This window comes from Palaemon carinicauda, chromosome 1, assembly GCF_036898095.1.
Source record: "Palaemon carinicauda isolate YSFRI2023 chromosome 1, ASM3689809v2, whole genome shotgun sequence".
Lineage (NCBI taxonomy): Eukaryota > Metazoa > Arthropoda > Malacostraca > Decapoda > Palaemonidae > Palaemon > Palaemon carinicauda.
Window position 1 is genome coordinate 295,335,049 of NC_090725.1, and position 27,006 is coordinate 295,362,054.

The window sequence follows — 27,006 nt, forward strand, 5'->3', positions numbered from 1 at the left end:
CTACTTGCAAAACACTCCCTTTTTTTGGGAATAATCTTCAAGTAATATTTTCTGGGGGTTCAGCATCATTTATTATTATTATTATTATTATTATTATTATTATTATTATTATTATTACTAGCCAAGCTACAACGCTAGTAGGAAAAGCAAGATTCTGTATGCCCAAGGGCTCCAACAGTGAAAAATAACCCAGTGACTAAAGGAAATACAGCAAGTGAATAAATGAACGATATAAGAAGTAATGAGCAATTAAGATAAAATATTTTAAAAACATTAAAACAGATACTTCATATATAAACTATTAAAAGACATGTCAGCCTGTTCAACAAAAACATTTTCTGCAAGGTTGAACTTTTGAAGAGTTATTTATTCAACTACCTGATCATGAGGAAGAAGGCCTTACTATTAGAATTAACTGCATGCCTGCATTATGAACAGGATGGAACTGTCCGGGAAGAGCTGAATGTAAAGGATGGTCAGAATTATAAAAAATCTTATGCAACATGCATAATGAACTAATTGAACAACAGTGCCGGAGATTAATATCTAGATCAGGAATAAGAAATTTAATAGACCGTAAGTGCCTGTCCAACAAATTAAGATAAAAATCAGCAGCTGAAGACCAGACAGGAGAACAATACTTGAAACAAGGTGGAATGAAAGAATTAAAACACCTCTTCAGTATAGGCTTTCTCAATAAGCCAATTTTTTTGTGCAATTGAAGAAGATGCAGACCTAATGTGTTTCTTAAAAGTAATTTTGCTGTCGAGAATCCCACCTAAAATTTCAAAAGAGTGGCTCAAAGTTAAAGAAACATCATCAATGCTGAGATCCGGATGTTGAGGAGCCACTGTCCTTGACCTACTTACAATTATACTTTGAGTTTTGTTAGGATTCAACTACATACTCCATAACTTGCACCAGGCACTAATTTTAGTTAGATCTCTATTACTCACTGCTGAGTAATAGAATAAAAAAGTGTGAACCAGGAGGAAGATCTCAGTATTATTATCGGCAAAGATTTGAAGATCATCAAACAGAGCATAAAAGCTGTATAAGCACAAAAACTAATAGGTTACATAAAGAGACAATTCAAATACAGAAACAAAGACTGCACTATGACTGTACACATCACTTGTAAGACCCCATCTAGAATACGGAGTACAATTCTGGGCTCCAAGTATTCAGAAGGATATTGATAGATTGGAAGCAGTACAGGCTAGGGCCCGGAAGCAGTACCAAACTAGTTCCAATACTATGGCAATTTGGATATAAATGGCGGATGGAATGTTTGAACCATTTGAGCTACTAAGTCAACAACTAAGGGAACAGTTAATAGAGGCATTCAAAATTCTTAAAGGAACAACAAATATCAAATATAGATTACAACATCTATTCACACTTAGCACAAATCGGTCCAGAGTTAACGGATACAAACTGTAATTAAAAAGATACATCACCACTCAATGTGGCAATTTCTTTACATACAAAATTACAAATATTTGGAATAGACTTCCAGCAGATGAGTAAACAGTAACACGGTGAACAAGTTCAAGAATAAGTTGGACAAGATTGTAAGAACTGTCTAAATGCTTAAACTAAATCACTCTATCAAAAAGCAAATGGAGTCTCTGCGGATGGACTAAAAAGTCTTTGAGACATCCAAATTCCTTGTAACTCCTTGTAACTCCTTGTAACACACACACACACTCTCTCTCTCTCTCTCTCTCTCTCTCTCTCTCTCTCTCTCTCTCTCTCTCTCTCTCTCTCTCTCTCTCTCTCTCTCTCTCTCTCTCTCTCTCTCTCTCTCTCATTGTTTGTGGAGAAAAACACTGTATCCTTCGACATCAAATAAAGCTCACACTGTATCCTTCGACATCAACTAAAGCACATGCGTTTTTTTTAGTAGACAAAGGAATGTGGGGTTGTAGGCCTTGCGCCATGGTTAACCCTCTGCCCCGACATATGGCACCTGAGGCACAGTGCAACTCACGCAGTGCCACGGGGTTACGTACCAGAAGATAACCTTCTGTGGCTGTGCGCTTACCCAGGCCTTTGTCTGCCCCTGATTACGAGCTGAGTTTTGTCCTAGGAGAACGATCGTAGTCGGGGTGTAAGCAGATTTTCCAGAGCTTGTTACCACATCCTTGCCTGTAGCGGCGGATGCTGATGTTCAAGGGCAGGGTGTCTAAGGGACTCAAGATGGCGGTCCAAAGCCGATGGAGACTAACTGCCCTGAGTCGGAGAATTCGTTTGAGAAGTGTAATGGCTTGGGGAAGGCGGCAGGGGCTCTACTTTTGGGGAGGTCTTCAGTACTATGATTGATTGAATCCCTCAGAGTTGCCATGGTTGGATTTTATAGACTTGGTAATGTACTGAGTGGATGATGAGATCTATGGATCTAAGAATTCACTTCGTTGAGGCAGGTCGAACAAGATCTTACTTCCCTTGTTCTCTAAGCAACAGAAGTTCTACACACCTAAGAGCGCCACGTCGGCACCTCTACAAGTGAGCCTGTCAGTATGTGCTCTGACGTGGGTTTTGCGATGGAGAGATTCGAGGTGGAAGGTACTTCTTTCTCAGCCTGTGGGTTGGCTATCATGGAGGCTTCGACCTTGACCTCTCTCCATGCTGTATCCTGGCTTAACCAGTGGTTGGGAACCATGAGAAGTAAAGGAGCCTTGTGTTGTCTTGAGGGAAGGCAGTCACCCTCCTGGCTCACCAGACAGCAAATCTGTGGGCTAACTGGGTTTTGAAGAGTCAAGATGCTGTGGTCTCAAGCTTTTCAAAATAGGATAGCCTGAAGGTGGCATTAGCAGCGAGGAACTCTTTGGTGCGGGGTGTTACATCTCTGCTTCTGGAGAATCATGTGCAGGCAGCGGTGAGTCTTTAAGGACCACGTCCTGCAGGACTCCCTGATCCACCGGGCTGTTGCCTTCAAGGTCTCTGCTTCTTAAAATGGAACAGCAGCTATACCCTTGGATTTGGCCGGACCTGCACGTTTGTGATCAAGGAAGGGCCCAGCACCTGTTCCATGTCCCCACGACCTCTTCTTGAAAAGAATCTGTGCATGCACAGCCTGCTCCTTTCAGGAGGAGTGGTGGTGGGAAGAGGGGGTAGAGAGGGAAATGCTGAGACATGCATTCTTCCCCTCTCTAGCTGCTAAAAGTAAGGGTTTTTTTATTTCGCCATTGGGGAACGTGACATAGACACTGGGCCGAGTCTTGGGTAGTGAATGTACTTCAGGTTGGTTACTTACTACTCTTTCTGGTCCAACGGTTTCCCTTATCTCCTTTTCCGAGTGAGTTTCCGTCGGATATCCCAACATTGGCGAAAGCCCTGGACTTGCAGGAAGAGGTGGAAGTGATGGTGGAGAAAAATACTCTTGAAGTCATTCAAGGTGGCTCTCCAGGCTTTTACATTTGCCTTTTCTTGGCGGAGAAGGGGAAGAGGGGCTGAAGACTGATCGTTGATCTCTTTCCTCTGAACAAGTTTATTTGTCAAACGAAATTCAGGGTAGAAACAGTGTGGCTTTACTGTCTCCCATCAGAGAGGTAGACTTCCTGCTTTCTGTAGCTCTGAAGGACGCATAGTTTCAAGTGTTTGTTTATTAGACCTCTCAAAAGTGCCTCTGCTTCTCCCCCAACGGGATGATGCACCAGTTCAAGACTATGTGCTTTTGACTCTGTACGGCTCCCCAGATGTTCACTCGGGTGTTTACCTTGGTAGCTGCTTCGGGCCACTTACGAGGGGATATGTCTGCTGATGCATCTCGATGATTAGTTGATCCTAGACTCTTTGGTGAGGCAGTTGCTTCAGGATCGAGATTGTTTTCTCTCATTTGTCACAATCTGGGGATTGTGGAAAATTGGGAGAAGTCACATTTCATATCCGAGGGTGTGAAGTACCCGGGCATGCTGATAGATTCGGCAGCAGCGAGAGTCTTTCCCCTCAGGGGATCAGATCAGCAAGTTCTAGGTTGCATGACTAGCCAACAGAGATCCCCAATTCCATCCTGTGCTAGTGTTACATAAGGTCCAGAGGAATCTTGCTTTATACTGTAGCTTGATGAGAGCAACCTTACCAGAGGAGTCCCACTCGACTTGTCATCTCTGAATTTGCATTTGTTCTTGGATACATTGAAGTGTTGGTGGGAAGCACACCTGGATGACTTGGTCATATCAGGAATGTGGTCCTAGGAAGATAAGCATCTGCACATCAACGTCCTTTAGATGCAAACATTCCAAGAACGTTTTAGGAAGCACTCGGTAGTCCTAATGAATGACAGCATGATTGTAGTGGCTTATGTCAACAAGCATGGAGGCACGTTCGTGCCCGTCCCCACGTGAAATAATGAAGCAGGCAAACGTTTAGGGGGGTGCCTCTCTCTATAGAATTATCAGAAATGTATATTCCGGGAAAAAGGAATGTACTAACAGACTCACTCAGCTGTCAGAGGCAGGTTGTAGGAGCATAGTGGGCACTACATCCTCTCATGGCAGAAAGGCTTCTTGCTCTGTGGAGCTCTCTGAGGATCGATCTGTTTGCCATGCGGCTGAAAAGAAGCTCTCCATCCTCTGCTCTCCCTTCTTAGACCCATTGGCAGTGTTCGAAGATGCCTTTCAACACCACTGGGATCACCTGGACATTTACTTCCCCTGTTCAGACTGATTTGTCGGGTAATCAACAGGATTGTGATTATGCCAGGAATCAGGGTGATCCTGATGGCTTCCAGAGGGCCACTCACTGAGTGGTATCCCGATTTGCTTGCTCTTCTGATCGAGGTCCTGAGAGAACTACCCCTGGTCTACTCTTTTTGTTAGCTGCTCCGGCAGAGGTACCACCAGTACGTGGAGCCATTGGACCTTCGTGGAAGAAGACTATTCAGTATGGGCACTTCATGGGTGAAAACTATTCAGCATTGGCACTTCACGGGTGATGGCTATTCAGCCTCAACTCTGAGCGAAAAGCTTTTCATGAGGCAATGCAAAGGAGATGTCTGGATGCCTCCAGAGGTCCTCTTCAGATGTCTACCAGGTTAAGTGAGCCATCTTTTGCAATTGGTGTCATAGTGAATAGAGAACAGGCTGAGAGAGGGGTCAGGGCTTTCCCCAGTACCCTCTGGAGCTGGATAACTGCTCGTTATCCATTTCAACAACCAATTCCTGCTTGTGCCGAAGTAATCTCGGTTGTTAAAGGACTCAGGTTTGCATGGCTTGGAAGAATACAGATTACTGTACTTTTAGGAGTTTTTATGTTATCCTGTATATTTTCTTTTTCTTATGCAGAGTTATGCCTAATGCAATAATGAAAGCAAAAAGTGAAAGACGACGTCCCTTTATAGGTGATCAGGTTGAAGATTGTCGAGATGCTTCTGGTCTATTTTATATACTTCCATATCAAAAAGTAAGTATTTATTATAACAATTTCTTAAATTTTAGTTTAAATACTTTTACAGAATTATTTTCTTTTTAAAAAGTAAAACCCTTGCATTTTGATTTGTTACCTTGTATAAAGTAGATTTCTAAGGCTTGTGTTTTCAGAAAAATGCATGTAAAATATTGGCTTAATGCACATAATCTCTATTGGAACTTTGATCATTTTACAGGCCTCATCTTAATGTGATTCTCTAATGAGACTGTAGATAGATCTAGCACAATAGATCCCCCTCACTCAGGTCTTTTTAATGAAATATTTTTTGGCTATATGCAAGCTCACTTCTAATTTTAGTGGCCATTGTTGACTGCAATTTAACTCCAGAGCAATATACCTGGTCTCTATCTATGGGTTGTTGGAAAATTACTCAATGATTTTTTAGACCTGTTTATAGTAAAAAAATTATGAAATTTTAATGACCCCTTCTAAAGCATGAGCTGCCTGAGATAAATTGTTATAAAACTATAACCCTTGCCCTATCACAAACTCTGGTCTTTACCCTGTGACATCACCCAATTATTATTATTTACTAGCTAAGCTACAACCCTTGTTGGAAAAGCAGGATGCTATAAGCCCAAGGGCCCCTACAGGGCAAAATAGCCCAGTGAGGAAAGGAAATAAATTATCTGTTTGAAAACTAATAAACAATGAAAATAAAATATTTCAACAACAGTAACAACATTAAAACATATCTTTCATATATAAATTATAAAAAGAGACTTATGTTAACCTGTTCAACATAAAAACATTTACTGCAAGTTTTAAATTTTTAAGTTTTTGAAGATTTACTGATTCAACTACCCCTTTAGGAAGATAATTCTGCAACTTGGGCATAGCTGGAATTAAACTTCTAGAATACTGTGTAGTATTGAACGTCATGATGAAGGCCTGACTATTAGAATAAACTGCATGCCTAGTATTACGAACAGGATATTACTATCCAGGAAGATCTGAATGTAAAGGATGGTCAGAATTATGAAATATCTTATGCAACATGCATAGTGAACTAATTGTACAACGGTGCCAGAGATTAGTATCTAGATCAAGAATAAGAAATTTAATGGACTGTAATTCCTGTCCAACAAATTAAGATGAGAAATAGCAGCTGAAGACCAGACAGGAGAACAATACTCAAAACAAGGTACAGTAGAATGAAAGAATTAAAATACTTTTTCAGAATAGAATGATCACCAAAAATCTTTAAAGATTTCTGAATAAAACAATTTTTTGTGCAATTGAAGAAGACACAGACTTAATGTGTTTCTCAAAAGTAAATTTGTTGTCAAAAATCACACCTAAAATTTAATGTCATAAAGAGTTAAACAAACTCACATGTTGATCAGGTGAGCACAGAACCACAATTGGTTCCAACCTATATCACATGTTTCCCTCCCTGTTCCTTGTTGATTTTTGAGCTTGTTACTTCTAGTTTATTAGAAAATGCCATTCAAATCATTTCTATCGCTATCGTTGGTTTCCTCCTCACTCCACCTGTTTTACGTATTAGGGAAATCATAGTTGGGTATATGGGAAAAGTGCTTCTGTAAATTATAATTATGAACTTACCCTTCTTGATGCCAAGGAATTGTATAAATTTCTCACCCTTGAGCATCAAGACCCTTTTGGGTAATGAGAAATACAGTAGTAACCAAAATTTTATTTTTGTTCCTTCACATAATACAAGCCATCAATTTTTAAATTGATAGGAGTATAATATTGGTGAAGCTGAAATAGTTGTTAGATTTTTAACAAGGTTAACATGGTTGATTGCCAGGTGACAGGTTAGCCCCACCCACTCTACAGGCAGAGCAATCCTCACATTGACTTCGTCCGCAGCTTAGTACAGACACAATGTTATGCTCGCTGACTTGGTTGTTAGAAATATTGATTGCTTTCCCTATGTTTTTAATGTGTGTGTGTGTGATTGATGTCCGATGTCCTCTCCTATACAAGACTTGCACCTTTGCCCTGGTAAAGAAAGCTACAGGTATGGTTGCCACTTGAATAAGCCAGAGGTGGACCCCAAGTGCTTTGTGGTTTTAGCAGGGACCATGACTGTTCGCTGTCATCCCTGTGTGTGGAGTGTAGAAGGTGGCCTTGTGTGCAGTGAGCAAAATTTGTAAAGAAGAAGAATAAGAAGTCTTTAGAGAGATTCATATTAATTATTATTAGTATTAGTATTAATAAATATTATTATTACTAATGATAATAATAATGATAATACTGTAGTACCTCCTTCAGGAAAATGAAGCTGGCAGTTTTCCCTGCTGTTTTTCCAGTAGTTCTAAGAAGACAGTTGTATGGTCCTCCCCTAGTGGTAGCAATACACCCATCCCTCTATCTTAACCATTTCCCCTCCTTGTAATTACTGTTGATGACTGTGACGAGAATTTGGATTTGTCTAGGTTGTGGCCTTAACTTGTGATTTATGGTGGAGAAACTTCTGGAGGTAAGTACTTACATCCGGCAGAGCCCAGAAGTCTTCATCTGTTGCTCCTCTGTTGGATTCCCTGTGGAGAAGGTGTTTGAAGAGGCTTGTGGTGACGACACTGTTTCCGCTGACCTATCTCCTGCGTGGGCGTTGTCTCAAGTGTTGAAATTCTTGATTGCTGGCAAGAAGAAGGTTGTGAAGCACCACGAACCCCTTTGCCTATCTTTTCCCCGAGTCTTTGTCTGCTTCTTCTGAGAATGGATTGGTAAACCATCTCCTTTTTAATGATAAGCTTCAGAGGCGCTGCCATGCGCATGATCAGCGATTGCCATCCCGAAGAACAAGGAAAATATTCACAAGATCAAGCAATTCCCCTGCATGGTTTTGTTGGGTGGGGTAATGCTACATCAAACCCTGAATTCCAGAAAGGGCGCTCGGTGTCAGGTTCTAGCAATCACTCAAAGGATCCTAAGCATCAGAATTGTAAGAGACCAATCCAAAGCGTAACTAGTCAGGACTTCAGTACCTCTCCTGTCACGGGCTGCTACTTTGATGGCTGGCCACCCAGTGACAAAAGCTGCAAGGAAGAAGCAAGTGTCAGGTGATGCTTCCAATCATTTGGAATCCCCTATCCACTGGGAGTAGAAGCACCTCACCGCTTGTTGTCCTCATGAGAAGTGATCACCACGCGACTGAGCCACTCGGTTTGGGTCTCCACGAGCACAATCATCTCGGCTTTCTTCTCCAGAAACATGTGGATTCTGAGCTTCTTCCTCTATGGAAAAGAAGTCTTGTACTTCTACCTCTCATTCACCATGAGATAGGAAGTTGTGGACAGCTCAGTCACTCACCTTATAAGACAGGAAGGCTCACATTTCCAAATCTCTTTAGTAGCAGTGATGGCAGAAAAAAGTGATCAATAAAAAAAGTCTTATAATTGGTAGTCATCCCGAATATGCATATATTTTTTGCTGATCATGTTTTAAGCATGCTCAAGCTCCATGGCCATGAATACATTCTAGCAGATCTCACTATTGTTTCTCGTGTTCCATCTAATGTAGAGAGTTTACTTCACGGTCTCCATTATAAAAGACCAATAGTTGCTGGTCTGTCTGATAACGCTCGTCTCCTTCTAGGAAGTCTTAGTTCTGTGTTAACGAGATGCCTTTGGAGAAGATATCCAGCCCTCGAACCCCTTGGACTAAGGAATCAAAAGCAACGGAAAAGACTCCTTGTTCATCTAAACGGAGGATGGAAGTCTCTTCTGAGGCTTTAGATGACCTGGTAAATCTTCCAAGAAAGAACATTTCACTACATGTGGTTCCTCCCCAGTTTCATATTTAGATGTTTCTGACTTGATCTGAGCGCAAGAATGCCAGGTCCAAACGCAAGCCTGTTACCGAGGAGAACACAACTGAAAAAAGTTTGACTACTGAAAAGTCACCCTCCTTTGAGGATGATCACTCGTCTGGGACGAGTTATGCTTCGGCTGCTCAATCTAAAGACTACCAACTTGGTATGGTCTTATGCTACAATCAGTCCTACGCCAGGCTGGTGGATATCCCTTCCTCCTGCATCAACCCCCACAAGGAGAAGGATCTTTCAGGTTCCAGTGGACTCCACTTTAGGTCAGGGTCTGCTACCAACCAAGATAGACAACCCTGAGGAGGAGTTGACCGTCCTCAAGGTCTTGACATTGATTCAGGAGCTTGATGAACTTCTTCCGAGCCGATTGATTGATCTATGCTGCATCTCTCCACAAGGTTCCTGTTGGAACCTCGAACTACCTTGGTCTAGATTAGCAGAGGCAATTCTGAACAAAGTAGACCTCCAGATTGCAGGACTAAAGAATTCTCTATTCCAAGTTTCTTAAACTAATAATTTTCAAATGGAATACCATTCCTCTGGCAAGAGGAATAATATTGTATATTAAGCCTGAATACCCTGTATCCCATAATTCCTGCTATGAGTAGGAATGTCTTAGATTCAGGTAATAAAAGTTTGTGGCAGTTATAACTACTTTTATTTGTGTCCGATCAATTTGAATCCAGACTTTGATTAAATTCAATTCATCCCAAGCTTTGGACTTGTCTAATTCAGGCTGTGAGTAGGTCATAAGTGAGGCTTCTCACATGTCTGGTAACTGCTTGGACCTACTGTATTATATGCTGATTCCTCTGGTGTTATAACAAGTAAGGTTGCTTCTCCCGTTAGATCATGCTATCGTGCTTTAATTTTGTTAGTAATTAAGACTGAACAGTCTATCCCTGATGTCTTGTACTTTTGTAAAATATGTGCTGTACAGTGTAAAATCCCAAGCAGACTGGAATGGCATTTTGAGTGATCTCTTGCATTTGAATTGGTCACATTTGTATGAAAGTGTTCAGCCTGATTTTCTTTGGAATGAGAATCTTGTCAACATAATTGATAAGCATGTCCCTTCTCGGTTGCTATGATACCAAGTGACAGACAATTCCTGGGTCAGTGATGACTGGAGACGTGTTTATTTGGAGAAGCAGGAGGTCCATCAACTTTGGAATGGTAACAGATCAGAGTTGACTTGGAATAATTATAGCTGTTGCTCAGAGTGTTCATGGGAATAATTATAGCTGTTGCTCAGAGTGTTCATGCTTCAACTAAAAAGGAAAACAATTTAAGGGGACCGTCCGCCATGTCCGCCATTTTTTTTTCTAATGATCCAAATTACACAATTTCTATATATGTTTTAGACATATATAATACCTTCATCATATAAAAATTTCAAGTCATTTGATCAAAAACTTTTGGATTTATGAGCAAAAATCATGATTTAAAAAAAATATTTAGGTACATTTTTCCCCACTAGTATAATACCAATTGTATTGAAACTTATACCACAAAAACTACTCTAACAACCGAACAATTCTGTCAGACAGAATTTTGATTTTCCTTTCTGTTTTTTTTTTAATGAATTTTTATTTTTTTTCCTCGTCTAGACAGAAAATAATCGTGAAAAAAAATGTAAAACGAAAATCAAAATTTTGTCTGACAGAATTGTGGGATTTTTATTCTTCTTTTCAACGATATCTTTCTCTCTAATATCGAACAACAAATAAGTGAGAAAAATGTACCAAGTGGGAATAAGTATGTTTTTGAGTTATGAGCTCCCAAAGATTTGCAGCAAGCTTTCGCTTCTTTTCTAAAAGAAATCAAGATAATATTATTATGATAACTTTTATTGTTCATTCCTACATAAATGCACCCTAAAGGAGGTATTTGAACCCTCAGTTTTAAATATTTAACTTAGCCGGTGAATATATATAGCTGCAACTTTGTTGCTCGACAGAAAAAAAACTGTAAAAACTCGCCAGCGATCGCTATACAGGTTGCGGGTGTGCCCATCAGCGCCAACTGTCGGCCAGATACCATACTCAATGTAAACAAAGACTCAATTTCTTCTCTGTCGACGTGTCGACAAGACCTACTTTACTCGCTGTTGAAACCTGGAGTTTTCAATATTTAACTTAGCCGGTGAATATATATAGCTGCAACTCTGTTGCTCGACAGAAAAAAAACTGTAAAAATTCGCCAGCGATCGCTACACAGGTTGCGGGTGTGCCCAACAGCGCCATCTGTCGTCCAGATACCCAGTACTCAATGTAAACAAAGAACTCAATTTTCTCTCTGTCGTGCTACCGACAAGACGTGCTTATTCGCTGTTGCTAAACTGGATTTGTTTTCACAACTAATTGGTGAAGTACACTATTCTAGTTTTGAGCTTTCGCTGTGCAGGCTTTCTCTTCGCAATTCCTTGAACTCTTTTTGATTACGGATTCTTTGTTGATGACTTTTTGATAGTTTTTGAATTCCCCTTTGACCAATTCAAAATGGCTGACCCTTCACAAGTCCCAAAATTTAGGAAGTGCAATGCTAGGGACTGTTCAAGGCGTCTTCCGAAGGCCTCTATCGACCCTAACACTGTTTGTTCCAATTGTCCGGATAAAACCTGTCAATTGGAAGATCGATGTGAGGAGTGCGTTGGGCTTTCGGAATTCGATTTTATCGAATTCCAAAAGTATACACGTAGGCTAGAGAGAGATAGAGTTAGGAGAAGTTCCTCTCGTTCTATCGACATTTCCTCTCCTCATGCCCCACAACCTATTCCTTCCCCTGTAGTGGTTGCTCCTAATCCCCCTTCTGGCACTCAGGAACCTTCGATGGCTGATATGATGCGTGCCATCCAAGCTCTGGGTGAGAGAGTTGAGTCCCTGGCTAGTGACCGTAATCAGCTCATGGCGGATGTGAAGGAGCTGAAGTGTAAAAGTGCAGTGGGAAGTGTTAAAGTGAGTGATAGTGTTGTGGATAGTGTTGCGCTTGAGGGTTCGTCTGTTCGTGCCTGTCGTCCTCCTAGTCCGGGACCTCTTGCAAGCTCCCAAGTCCAGGGGAGAAGCAATGTCGTACGACAAATGGGTTCGAGAGGCTTTAATCAGCTAACAGACGTTCCCTCCGTGGTATCGGGCGTATCTACCCAAGATCGCCCCTGCCTAACAAAGACGAGAGAGCCCATTTATACCTCGTCTTCGGAAGGTGTTTCTCGCAAGAAACCATGGACCAAGGTCTCACGACCGTTAAAGCGCAAGTCGGTCCCTTCCGCGCAAGTCCAACGGCCCAGCTGTAGCCACTGGGTCAGTTCGGACTCGCTGCAGTCATCCGATGACTGCTCACCTCCTAAGAGAGGCAAAGCGGTACCGCTTCAGACAGTTACACCGTCTGTCGCCGCACCTGCTCCTGTAGACCCTAAGTGGTCTTTACTGCAAGACATGCAGTCTCAACTAACGTCGCTTATGCAGGACTTTCGTGCGGAGAAGGTTGCTGCCGCACCAGCTAGTGCAGCTCCTTACCTACAACCACCCACACGCTCGGTTGTGCGTCCTGGGGACGCTGAGGTAACCTTCTCACGCACTCCAGTTGAGAGAGTTCCGCCACCCATGCGTTCCAGTGTGATCTGCCAGCCGCATGTTGACGTTCAGCGACGCACGGAGGTATCCGTTGACGTTCGTGAGGTTCAACAACCGTCAGAGTTGTTTTGTTTTGACGCGGGCGGTGCGTCAACCTCCGCAACCCAGTGTGGTTGCCACTGCTCACCCACATCAGTCTAGACAGTCTGGAGTAGACGCTGTGCGTCCCCGCGCTGCTATGGTTGTTGCCAGCTCACAGACTGGGCAACAGTTCCATGACGTTGCGTCCGGCTCAGTCACGCATGCACCCGTGCGACCAGACTCAGCTAACCAGCCGTTACCCACTCCATTGCCGCTTCCTCCTCAATACTCGGATGAGGGACTTTCTGATGATGATGGTACTGCACACGTAGATGAACCGCATTCAGAACTGGACGAGCCTAAGTCTACGGAACCCTCTTTGGACTTTAGGAAAGTTTTGGCCCTGTTCAAAGAGATGTTTCCGGAGCAGTTTGTGTCTGTGGCTCCGCGCTCTCCTCCGTCAGAGTTTGTGTTAGGCATGCCGTCAACCACTCCTGCCTTTACTAGACTCGTCCTCGCACGCTCGTCCAAGAGAGCTTTACGAGTGATAGGAGAATGGCTGCAGTCCAAAAAGAGTAGGTAAGACAGCCTTTACGTTTCCCCCTGCTAGACTCTCTTCTAGATCGAGCGTCTGGTATGCCACGGGAGAAGTTCTCGGCTTGGGAGTTCCTGCCTCTGCCCAGGGCGACTTCTCAAGTCTTGTAGACTCTCCCCGCCGCCTAGCCATGAGACGCTCAAAGATATGTTGGTCATCTTCGGACCTGGACCACCTTTTGAAAGGTATATTTAGAGCCTTCGAGGTTTTTAACTTTTTAGACTGGTGTCTAGGAGCTCTAAGCAGAAAGATCTCTCCGACAGAGAAGGAGACTTCCTTGCTCATCATGTCCTGCATGGACAAGGCCGTACGTGATGGGTCTAATGAGCTTGCTGCATCTTTTGTGTCCGGAGTCCTTAAGAAGCGTGAGAACCTATGCTCATTCCTTTCAGCTGGAGTTACACCATGCCAGAGATCCGAACTTCTGTTTGCTCCTCTTTCCAAGTGCCTTTTTCCAGAGGACCTGATTAAGGAGATTGCCGCTTCTTTGATACAGAAGGATACTCACGATCTTGTTGCGTCCTCTGCTCGCAAAGCCACCCCTTTGCCTACCTTGTCAGCTAGACCAAGGATGGACACTCCAGCGTCCCGTTTTATTCCGCCCTTTCGTGGCAGAGCCTCCAGCAGAGGAGGTGCTCGTGCCGAAGGGAGACGTGGAAAGAAGAAAGGAACCAAGTCCTTTAAGGGCAGAGTCTGACTGCCAGCTTCTTCAGACAGCAGTGGGAGCCAGACTCAAGAACTTCTGGCAGACCTGGGAAAAGAGAGGCGCAGATGCACAATCTGTGAAGTTGCTCAGAGAGGGGTACAAGATCCCGTTTGTACGAAAACCCCCTCTAGCAACGTCTCCCATCTCTCTCTCTCCCAGGTACAGAGAGGAAGACAAGAGACGAGCATTGAAACAGGAAGTGTCTCTCTTACTAGAGAAGGGAGCGGTAGTCAAAGTCCTGGACCATCAAACCCCGGGACTCTACAACCGTCCCTTCTTGGTGTCAAAGAAGACAGCAGGGTGGAGGCCGGTGCTAGACGTCAGTGCGCTGAATGTCTTTGTCACAAAGCAGACGTTCTCCATGGAGACCACAAAGTCGGTTCTAGCAGCGGTCAGAAAGGAAGACTGGATGGTCTCAGACCTAAGGGACGCCTACTTCCACGTCCCCATCCACCCGGACTCCCAACCTTTTCTGAGATTCGTTTTCGAAAAGGTTGTCTACCAGTTTCAAGCCCTGTGCTTTGGCCTTAGCACAGCTCCTCTTGTGTTTACGAGGCTGATGAGGAATGTAGCCAAATTCCTTCATTTAGCGGACATCCGAGCCTCCCTCTATTTGGACGACTGGCTTCTCAGAGCTTCTTCCAGTCGTCGCTGTCTGAAGGATCTAAAGTGGACTCTAGATCAGACCAAGGAATTGGGTCTCCTTGTCAATATGGAAAAGTCACAAGTGGTCCCATCCCAAACTATTGTATATTTAGGGATGGAGATTCACAGTCTAGCTTTTCGGGCTTTTCCGTCGGCCCCCAGAACAAGCCAAGCCCAGTTATGCATCCAGAACATGCTGAAGAAGGAACGATGTTCAGTCAGGAAGTGGATGAGTCTGGTAGGGACGCTATCATCCCTGGAACAGTTCGTGTCATTAGGAAGACTACACCTCTGTCCTCTTCAATATCACCTAGCATTTCACTGGAAAAAGGACAAGACGCTAGAAGCGGTCTCGATCCCCATTTCCGAGAAGATGAAGTCTTGCCTGACATGGTGGAAGGACAGTATCAGCCTCAGAGAGGGTCTGCCCCTGGCTGTTCAGACTCCCAACCACGTTCTCTTCTCGGACGCATCGGACGTAGGCTGGGGCGCGACATTAGACGGTCGGGAATGCTCGGGAATATGGAACTCGAGTCAAAGGACAATGCATATCAACTGCAAGGAGCTACTGGCAGTACATCTGGCCTTGAAAAGCTTCAAGTCTCTCCTTCAAGGCAAAGTGGTGGAGGTGAACTCGGACAACACCACGGCTTTGGCGTACATCTCCAAGCAAGGAGGGACCCACTCACTGACGTTGTACGAGATCGCAAGGGACCTCCTCACCTGGTCAAAAGGTCTAAACATTTCGCTAGTAACGAGGTTCATCCAAGGCAACTTGAATGTCATGGCAGATTGTCTCAGTCGGAAGGGACAAATCATTCCAACAGAATGGACCCTCCACAAGGATGTATGCAAGAGACTTTGGGCCACCTGGGGCCAGCCAACCATAGATCTCTTCACAACCTCGATGACCAAGAGGCTCCCAATATATTGCTCACCAATCCCGGACCCAGCAGCAGTTCATATAGATGCCTTTCTCCTAGATTGGTCACATCTAGACCTATATGCATTCCCTCCTTTCAAGATTGTCAACAAGGTACTGCAGAAGTTCGCCTCTCACGAAGGGACAAGGTTGACGCTGGTTGCTCCCCTCTGGCCCGCGAGAGAATGGTTCACCGAGGTACTTCGATGGCTAGTAGACGTTCCCAGAACTCTTCCTCTAAGGGTGGACCTTCTACGTCAGCCACACGTAAAGAAGGTACACCAAGGCCTCCACGCTCTTCGTCTGACTGCCTTCAGACTATCGAAAGACTCTCGAGAGCTAGAGGCTTTTCGAAGGAGGCAGCCAGAGCGATTGCTAGAGCAAGGAGAGCGTCTACCATTAGAGTCTACCAATCGAAGTGGGAAGTCTTCCGAAACTGGAGCAAGTCAGTATCTGTATCCTCGACCAGTACCTCTGTAACTCAACTAGCTGACTTCCTTTTATACCTGAGGAAAGAACGATCTCTTTCAGCTCCCACTATCAAGGGTTACAGAAGCATGTTGGCATCAGTCTTCCGTCACAGAGGCTTAGATCTTTCCAACAATAAAGATCTACAGGACCTCCTTAAGTCTTTTGAGACCACGAAGGAGCGTCGTTTGGTTACACCTGGTTGGAATTTAGACGTGGTACTAAGATTCCTCATGTCAGACAGGTTCGAGCCGCTACAATCAGCCTCCCTAAAAGATCTCACCTTAAAGACTCTTTTCCTGGTATGCTTAGCCACAGCTAAAAGAGTCAGTGAGATTCATGCCTTCAGCAAGAACATCGGATTTTCATCTGAAACGGCTACATGTTCTCTACAACTTGGTTTTCTAGCCAAAAACGAGCTGCCTTCTCGACCTTAGCCGAAATCGTTCGATATTCCAAGCTTATCGAATATGGTTGGAAATGAACTAGAAAGAGTCTTATGCCCTGTGAGAGCTCTTAAGTTCTATTTAAAATGAACTAAACCTTTACGAGGCCTGTCTGAAGCTTTATGGTATTCAGTTAAGAAACCATCTTTGCCTATGTCAAAGAATGCTTTATCCTATTTTATCAGACTGTTAATACGAGAAGCTCATTCCCATCTGAGTGAGGAAGACCAAGCTTTGCTGAAGGTAAGGACACACGAAGTTAGAGCTGTCGCAACTTCCGTGGCCTTTAAACAAAATAGATATCTGCGAAGTATAATGGACGCAACCTATTGGAGAAGCAAGTCAGTGTTCGCGTCTTTTTATCTTAAGGATGTCCAGTCTCTTTACGAGGACTGCTACACTCTGGGACCATTCGTAGCAGCGAGTGCAGTAGTGGGTGAGGGCTCAACCACTACAATTCCCTAATTCCATAACCTTTTTTAATCTTTCTCTTGAAATGTTTTTATTGTTGTTTTCGGGTTGTCCGGAAGGCTAAGAAGCCTTTCGCATCCTGGTTGATTTGGCGGGTGGTCAAAGTCATTTCTTGAGAAGCGCCTAGATTAGGGGTTTTGATGAGGTCCTGTTGTATGGGTTGCAACCCTTGATACTTCAGATCCTAGGGGTCGATCAGCATCCTAAGAGGATCGCGAGGCTCCGTAAGGGAGACGTACTTAAAAAGGCAGAGTAATTGTTCAAGTCGACTTCCTTACCAGGTACCTATTTATTTTGTTTTTGTTATTTTGATAACTTCTAAAATGAAATAAAAATTCTTAGCTCATAATAATGTAAACATATTTTGCTGGTCTCTACCCACCCCCCTGGGTGTGAATCAGCTATTATAATCACCGGCTAAGTTAAATATTGAAAAATTTTATTTTGATAATAAAATAAATTTTTGAATATACTTACCCGGTGATTATAAATTAAAGGACCCTCCCTTCCTCCCCAACAGAGACGCAGTGGAACGAGGAGAAAATTGAGTTTTTTTTTTTTACATTGAGTACTGGGTATCTGGACGACAGATGGCGCTGTTGGGCACACCCGCAACCTGTGTAGCGATTGCTGGCGAATTTTGCCTTAGAGTTTTCTGTCGAGCAACAGAGTTGCAGCTATTATAATCACCGGGTAAGTATATTCAAAAATTTATTTTATTATCAAAATAAAATTTTTTTCCATCATATTTGGTGAAGTACTTTAATTTGGTTTTGAGCTTTCGCTGTGCAGGGTTTTTCTTCAAATAAATCCTTGAACTCTTTTTTGTATCGGATTCATTGTTGATGACTTTTGGAATTTTCCCTTGACCAATTCAAAATGGCTGACCTTTCACAAGTTCCCAAGTTTAGAAAATGCAATGCTAGGGACTGTTCTAGGCGTCTTCCAAAGGCTTCTCTCGACCCTCACACTGTTTGTTCCAATTGTCGGGGTAAGACCTGTCAATTGGAAGATCGATGTGAGGAATGCGTGGGCCTTTCGGAATTCGATTTTATCGAATTTGAGAAGTACACACGCAGACTAGAGAGAGATAGGGTAAGGAGAAGTTCTTCTAGGTCCGTAAATTTTTCCTCTCCTCATGCCCCTCAACCTATTCCTTCCCCTGTAGTGGTTGTTCCTAACCCCCCTCCTAGCACTCAGGAACCATCGATGGGTGACATGATGCGTGCTATCCATGCCTTGGGGGAGAGAGTTGAGTCCCTTGCATGTGACCGCAATCAACTCTTGGCGAATGTTAAGGAGCTAAAGTGCCAAAGTGCCGCGGGAAGTGATAAAGTGCCTAGTGTTTCTCAAAGTGTTGTGAACAGTGTTGCGCTTGAGGGTTCGTCTGTTCGTGCCTGTCGTCCTCCTAGTCCGGGACCTCTTGCAAGCTCCCAAGCCCAGGGGAGAAGCAATGTCGTACGACGCATGGGTTCGAGAGGCCTTGATCAGCGAACAGACGTTCCCTCCATGGTATCAGGCGTATCTCCCCAAGATCGCCCCTACCTACGTAAGACGAGAGAGCCCGTTTTTACCTCGTCGTCCGAAGGTGTTTCTCGTAAGAAACTTTGGACCAAGGTCTCACGACCTTTGAAACGTAAGTCGGTCCGGTCCCTTCAGGACAAGTCCAACGTCCCGGTTGTAACCACTGGGTCAGTTCGGACTCGTTGCCGTCATTTGATGACTGCTCGCCGCCTAAGAGAGGCAAAGCGGTACCGCCTCAGTCGCTCACCCCGTCTGTTGCCGCACCTGCTCCCGTAGACCCTAAATGGGCTTTGCTGCAGGACATGCAGTTCAAGCTTGCGTCCTTGATGGAGGACTTTAATGCGGAGAAGGTTGCTACTGAACCTTCTGGCCAACAACCATCCAAGCGGTCTGTTGTGCGTCCTGTTGACGCTGAGGTTACTTTCTCGCGTCTACCAGTTGAGGTGGTACCTCCACCGATGCGACCCAGTGTGGGTTGCCAGCCGCACGTTGACGTTAGGCGACGCACGGAGGTGGTTGTTGACGTTCAGGACGTTCAACAACCATCAGAGGTGACTTGTTTTGACGCGGTGCGTCAACCTCCGCAACCCGGTATGGTGTTGACTGCACAACCCAGACGGTCTAAACAGTCTCGGGTGGACGCTGTGCGTCCTCGCGCACCCATGGTTGTTGACATTTCACAGACTGTGCAGCAGTTCCATGACGTTGCGTCCGGCTCCGTCACGCATGCACCAGTGCGACCGGACTCAGCGAGCCAGACGTTGCCCACTCCGTTGCCGTTTCCTCATCAGTTTTCGGATGAGGAACTATCAGATGAGGACGTTGCTGAACCACAAGACGATCATCCTTCAGAACTGGACGAGCCTAAGGCAACTCAACCATCATTGGACTTTAGAAAAGTCATGGCTGTATTCAAGGAGTTGTTTCCTGAACACTTTGTTTCTGTGGCTCCTCGTCCGCCGCCGTCAGAGTTTGTATTAGGCGTGCCTGCTACCGCACCTGCCTTCACTAAACTCGTTCTCTCACGCTCATCCAAGAGAGCTTTGCGGCTGTTGGGAGACTGGTTAGAGTCTAAGAAGAGTTTAGGGAAGACAGCATTTGTCTTTCCCCCATCTAAACTCTCTTCTAGATCGAGCGTCCGGTATGCCACGGGAGAAGTTCTCGGCTTGGGAGTTCCTGCCTCTGCCCAGGGCGACTTCTCAAGTCTTGTAGACTCTCCCCGCCGCCTTGCCATGAGACGCTCGAAGATTTGTTGGTCACCATCGGACCTGGACCACCTTCTTAAAGGGATATTTAGGGCTTTCGAAGTCTTTAACTTCTTAGACTGGTGCTTAGGAGCCCTGAGCAGGAAAATCTCTTCTGCAGATAAGGATGTTTCCTTGCTCATTATGTCCTGCATGGACAAGGCCGTCCGTGATGGGTCCAATGAGCTAGCCGCCTCATTCACGTCCGGAGTCCTGAAGAAGCAAGAGTCTCTCTGTTCTTTCCTGTCTGCTGGAGTTACGCCATGCCAGAAATCTGAGCTTCTCTTTGCTCCCCTTTCCAAGTGCCTGTTTCCTGAAGTCTTGGTAAAGGAAATTGCCTCATCTTTAGTTCAGAAGGACACCCACAATCTAGTTGCGTCCTCGGCTCGCAAAGCTCCCCCTTTTCCTACATTGTCTGCTAGACCGAGGATAGACACTCCAGCGTCTCGCTTTATTCCGCCCTTTCGTGGCAGAGCCTCCAGCAGAGGAGGTGCTCGTGCCGAAGGGAAGCGAGGGAAGAGGAAAGGACCTAAGTCCTCCAAGGGCAGAGTCTGACTGCCCGCAACTTCAGATAGCAGTGGGAGCCAGACTCAAGAACTTCTGGCAAGCCTGGGAGAAGGGAGGCGCAGATCAACAATCTGTGAAGTTACTCAGAGAGGGGTACAAAATCCCTTTTGTACGCAAACCCCCTCTAGCGACGTCCCCCATCGATCTCTCTCCCAGGTACAGAGAGGAAGAAAAGAGACAAGCCCTGAAACTGGAAGTGTCTCTTTTGCTAGAGAAGGGAGCGGTGGTCAAAGTCTCGGACCTTCGATCACCGGGATTTTACAACCGTCTCTTCCTAGTTTCAAAGAAGACAGGAGGTTGGAGACCGGTGCTAGACGTCAGTGCTCTGAATGTCTTTGTCACAAAGACGAAGTTCTCCATGGAGACCATAAAGTCAGTCTTAGCAGCGGTCAGAAAGGAAGACTGTATGGTCTCGCTAGACCTAAGGGACGCCTACTTCCACATCCCCATTCACTCAGACTCCCAACCTTTTCTGAGATTCGTCTTCGAAGATGTGGTTTACCAGTTTCGGGCCCTGTGCTTTGGCCTAAGCACAGCTCCTCTCGTGTTTACGAGGCTTATGAGGAATGTGGCCAAATTCCTCCACTTATCGGACATCCGAGCCTCCCTTTATTTGGACGACTGGCTTCTCAGAGCCTCTTCCAGTCGTCGCTGTATGAAGGATCTCAAGTGGACTCTAGATCTGACCAAGGAATTGGGACTCCTAGTCAATTTGGAAAAGTCGCAGCTGGTCCCATCCCAAACTATTCTGTATTTAGGGATGGAGATTCACAGTCTAGCTTTTCGGGCTTTTCCGTCGGCCCCCAGAATAGATCAAGCCCTGCTATCCATCCAGAAGATGCTGAAGAAGGAACGCTGCTCAGTCATGCTGTGGATGAGTCTGGTAGGGACGCTGTCATCCCTGGAACAATTTGTTTCACTAGGAAGACTACACCTCCGTCCTCTTCAATTCCATCTGGCTTTTCACTGGAAAAAGGACAAGACGCTAGAGGCGGTCTCGATCCCGATTTCCGGAAAGATAAAGTCTTGTGTGACTTGGTGGAAGGACAATATCAACCTAAGAGAGGGTCTTCCCCTGGCTGTTCAGACTCCCAACCACGTTCTCTTCTCGAACGCATCGGACTTGGGCTGGGGCGCGACACTGGACGGTCGGGAATGCTCAGGTCTGTGGAACTCGAGTCAGAGGAGCATGCATATCAACTGCAAGGAGCTGTTGGCAGTTCATCTGGCCTTGAAAAGCTTCGAGTATCTCCTTCGAGGCAAAGTGGTGGAAGTAAACTCGGACAACACCACGGCCTTGGCGTACATCTCCAAACAAGGAGGTACCCACTCACTGACGTTGTACGAGATCGCAAGGGACCTGCTCATCTGGTCAAAAGGTCAAGACATCTCCCTAGTAACGAGGTTCATCCAAGGCGACTTGAACGTCATAGCAGATTGTCTCAGTCGGAAAGGGCAAGTAATTCCAACCGAATGGACCCTCCACAAGGATGTGTGCAAGAGACTTTGGGCCACTTGGGGTCAACCAACCATAGATCTCTTTGCAACCTCGCTGACCAAGAGGCTTCCAATCTATTGCTCTCCAGTCCCGGACCCAGCAGCAATACATATAGATGCCTTCCTCCTAGATTGGTCACATCTGGATCTCTACGCATTCCCACCGTTCAAGATTGTCAACAAGGTACTGCAGAAGTTTGCCTCTCACGAAGGGACAAGGTTGACGTTAGTTGCTCCCCTCTGGCCCGCGAGAGAATGGTTCACCGAGGTACTTCGATGGTTAGTAGACGTTCCCAGAAGTCTTCCTCTAAGAGTAGACCTTCTACGTCAGCCACACGTAAAGAAGGTACACCAAAGCCTCCACGCTCTTCGTCTGACTGCCTTCAGACTATCGAAAGACTCTCGAGAGCTAGAGGCTTTTCGAAGGAGGCAGCCAGTGCGATTGCTAGAGCAAGGAGAGCGTCTACCATTAGAGTCTACCAATCGAAGTGGGAAGTCTTCCGAGAATGGTGCAAGTCAGTTTCTGTATCCTCGACCAGTACCTCTGTAGCTCAAATGGCTGATTTTCTCTTATACCTGAGAAAAGGACGATCCCTTTCAGCTCCCACTATCAAGGGCTACAGAAGCATGTTGGCATCGGTCTTCCGGCATAGAGGCTTAGATCTTTCCAACAATAAAGATCTGCAAGACCTCCTTAAGTCTTTTGAGACCACCAAGGAGCGTCGTTTGGCTACCCCTGGATGGAATTTAGACGTGGTACTAAGATTCCTCATGTCAGACAGGTTTGAGCTGTTACAATTAGCCTCCCTGAAAGATCTCACTCTTAAGACTCTTTTCCTGGTATGCTTAGCCTCGGCTAAAAGAGTCAGCGAGATTCATGCCTTCAGCAAGAACATCGGATTTTCGTCGGAAAAAGCTACTTGTTCGCTGCAACTTGGTTTTCTAGCCAAAAATGAACTACCTTCTCGGCCTTGGCCTAAATCTTTCGATATTCCCAGCTTATCGGAGATCGTAGGCAATGAACTAGAAAGAGTCTTATGCCCTGTTAGAGCTCTTAAGTTCTATTTAAATCGTACTAAACCTTTACGAGGCCAATCTGAAGCTTTATGGTGTTCAGTTAAGAAACCATCCTTGCCTATGTCAAAGAATGCTTTGTCATACTTTATCAGATTGTTAATACGAGAAGCTCATTCACATCTGAGTGAGGAAGACCGAGCTTTGCTTAAGGTGAAGACGCACGAAGTTAGAGCTGTAGCAACTTCCGTGGCCTTTAAGCAAAATAGATCTCTGCAAAGTATAATGGACGCAACCTATTGGAGAAGCAAGTCAGTGTTCGCGTCATTTTACTTGAAAGATGTGCAGTCTCTTTACGAGAACTGCTACACACTGGGACCATTCGTAGCAGCGAGTGCAGTAGTGGGTGAGGGCTCAACCACTACAATTCTCTAATTCCATATCCTTTTAATCTGTCTCTTGAAATGTTTTTAATGTTGTTTTTTATGGGTTGTCCGGAAGGCTAAGAAGCCTTTCGCATCCTGGTTGATTTGGCGGGTGGTCAAAGTCATTTCTTGAGAGCGCCCAGATTAGGGGTTTGATGAGGTCCTGTTGTATGGGTTGCAGCCCTTGATGCTTCAGCTCCTAGGGGTCTGTCAGCATCCTAAGAGGATCGCGAGGCTCCGTAAGGAAGACGTACCTACAAGGCAGAGTAATCGTCTAAGTCGACTTCCTTACCAGGTACCTATTTATTTTGTTTTTGTTATATTGATAACTTCTAAAATGAAATAAAAACTCTTAGCTTATATGATGTAAACATATTTAACTGGTCTCTACCCACCCCCCTGGGTGTGAATCAGCTATATATATTCACTGGCTAAGTTAAATATTTAAAAATTATATTTTAATTATAAAATAAATTTTTGAATATACTTACCCGGTGAATATATAAATTAAACGACCCTCCCTTCCTCCCCAATAGAGACGCAGTGGGATGAGAAGAAATTGAGTCTTTGTTTACATTGAGTATGGTATCTGGCCGACAGTTGGCGCTGATGGGGCACACCCGCAACCTGTATAGCGATCGCTGGCGAGTTTTTACAGTTTTTTGTCTGTCGAGCAACAGTTGCAGCTATATATATTCACTGGGTAAGTATATTCAAAAATTTATTTTATAATTAAATATCATTTTACTATTCCTATGTTATGAGTTGCCTGCGATCTCTAATTGTTGCCAGTGTTTTAGTTAGTAGGTTTCAGCTTTGTACTCTTATCCAGGTTTCCCTCTTTCTTGGTTCTTTTTTCTTGTTCTCCACTTACTTTTTGTTCTTTCTATCACCTTATGTAACATTGGCATTGCTATAAAATTCCAGAGGACATTGTGAAAGCACAATCAACATACGAACTTCAAGTAAATAAACACATGCATTATAATTTCTATATGTCTTTGGAAACTTTGTGATTTTTCGTAGCTGGTAGTTTTCATTCACCTACCCTCTACCAATGCCTTTCATTTCTGCCAGAGGTACGAGATTTCGAAACATGAGAGAGAGAGAGAGAGAGAGAGAGAGAGAGAGAGTTGAATATTGTTATTATAGTATTTGTATAAATGGGAGTTTTTAATAATTGGAGAGAGAGAGAGAGAGAGAGAGAGAGAGAGAGAGAATATAAAAGTATTTGTATAAATGGCAGTGGTATATAATTCGAGAGAGAGAGAGAGAGAGAGAGAGAGAGAGAGAGAACTACGCATCTGTCAAACTCAGTCATACAGACGACGCCATAAGGATGACGTCATTATTTAAAGACCGCTATTTTCATTGTTTGGAAAAATGATTGACTATTTGTTCTTTCTACAACCTTAGGTAACATTGGCCTTGCTATAATGTTCCCGAGGGGCGTTGTGGAAACACAATGTACATACGAACTTCAAGTAAACAAACGCATACATTATAACTTCTATACATCTTTGGCATCTTTGGCTTCTGTTTTCTTGTTCTCCACTTACTTTTTGTTCTTTCTATCACCTTATGTTACATTGGCATTGCTATAAAATTCCAGAGGACGTTGTGAAATCACAATCAACATACAAACTTCAAGTAAATAAACACATGCAGTATAATTTCTATATGTGTTTGGAAACTGTGATATTTTCGTAGCTGGTAGTTTTCATTCACCTACCCTCTACCAATGCCTTTCATTTTTGCCAGAGGTACGAGATTTCGAAACACGAGAGAGAGAGAGAGAGAGAGAGAGAGAGAGAGAGTTGAATATTGTTATTATAGTATTTGTATAAATGGGAGTTTTAAATAATTCGAGAGAGAGAGAGAGAGAGAGAGAGAGAGAGAGAGAGAATAAAAGTATTTGCATAAATGGCAGTGGTAAATAATTCGAGAGAGAGAGAGAGAGAGAGAGAGAACTGCGCACCTGTCAAACTCAGTCATACAGACGACGCCATAAGGATGACGTCATCATTTAAAGACTGCTATATTTTCATTGTTTGGTAAAATGATTGACTATTTGTTCTTTCTACAACCTTAGGTAACATTGGCCTTGCTATAATGTTCCCGAAGGCGTTGTGGAAACAAAATGTACATACGAACAAGTAAACAAACGCATACATTATAACTTCTATACATCTTTGGCAACTTTGGCTTCTGTTATTGTAAGAGTAGATTTCGTTCATCTACACTCTACCAATGCCTTTTTTGTGCCGTAACCGAAATACAAACCACGCTATTTACAAAGGGTATTACTTTTAGCGCAGCTGAAATGACGAGCCAATAGTTTTTAACGAGGGTTAATTACCCCCGCGCTAGTTAGCGGGGGGTGGGGAAGGGTAGCTTGCTACCCCTCCCCCCTCCACACACCGGTGACTTGCTTCACTTGACTTTTGGCTCGGCGGTGATCAGACGTGTCTGTTCATCGCCTTCGTGACAGCCTTTAATTTTCTTCTTTTTCTTTTCAGCTTGTGTGATTGGTTGGAAGTTGACCTTCAGTTATTTTCTTTTATTTAATATGCGGACATGCCCTGGAGTTGCCGGCCGTCCTTGTGGGACTTTCATGTCGGACGTGATTACGGATCCTCACACCCTCTGCCCTTAATGTCGGGGCCGACGGTGCGACCAGGATAACATGTGCCGTGAGTGCAGGGAGTGGTCTGCCTCCCAGTGGGAGAGGTTTGGCCGTCGGCGTAAGAAGAAGTCCAAGAGAGACCGTTCTCCTCCGGGGTTAGCCTTGAAGGAGGAAGGTTCTCGGGACTCTTCTTCCGCCGCCCAAACCTCCTCCGAAGCTCCCTCTCGTCCGCCACCTAAGGAGAGTCGTCCGAGTGGGAGCGCAGGCCCTTGTTCTGTTTCCCTTCCTTCGGTAGGAGGAGAGGGCGTCGCCTCCCATAGCGAGGCGGTTCCCCCTCCTCCTCCGGGGGAGGTTATTGATAATAATGCCTTATCCAGTGATGATCTTTTACAGATTTGGTCGTCCCTGGGGCTTAAGGGCTTGCCCTCCAGGGTCGCTCTTATTGACCTTGTCTCGTTGGGGGCCGCTGTTAAACAGTCGCCGGTGGTAGCGGAGGTAGACCCTCTGTCTATTGTCGACGTCATGGTGACAGAGGCCTCCGACGTGGCTGGGCCTTCCGACGCAGGTGCTGTTGCTGGTGATAGTGCTCTAGGCTCTCCTCCTCCTTCCGTGCATCCTTCGAAGGGGGAAGTGAGTCCTTCGGTCTCGACTGCTGCCCAGCTTCCTTCTGAGGGAAGTGTTTTGACGGAGACTCCCCTTCGGAGGACCGATGGTCCCGACGATCTCCCCCGAGGCCGCCTCCGCCGTAAGGCTCACCGCCCTCTACGCCACAAGGGCCTCCCTTCCCCTTACAGGGGGACTAAGAGGCGCCTTTTTGGGTCTTCGTCCTCCGGGGGGGACTCTCCTCGTCAGCCTCAACCGACTGCTCCGCCCTCCTTGAACCTCTCTGCAAACCGCTCACCATCTCCTGCCGGATCTTCACCTTCTGGAGAACTCGTCACCCGACAGGCAACGGTCCCTTCGGGGCTAAG

At 44.9% G+C, this 27,006-nt stretch overlaps 1 protein-coding gene across 1 annotated transcript in view; it reads left to right on the forward strand.

Moving 5' to 3' along the window:
- The window catches only part of LOC137657885 (actin-related protein 6-like), a 134,986-nt gene that overhangs the window by 52,568 nt on the left and 55,412 nt on the right, over window positions 1–27,006 (forward strand). The window contains exon 3 of the mRNA XM_068392501.1: window positions 5,289–5,406. Within this exon, the coding sequence (XP_068248602.1) occupies window positions 5,289–5,406 (118 nt within the window). The remainder of the gene's footprint in view (window positions 1–5,288; window positions 5,407–27,006) is intronic.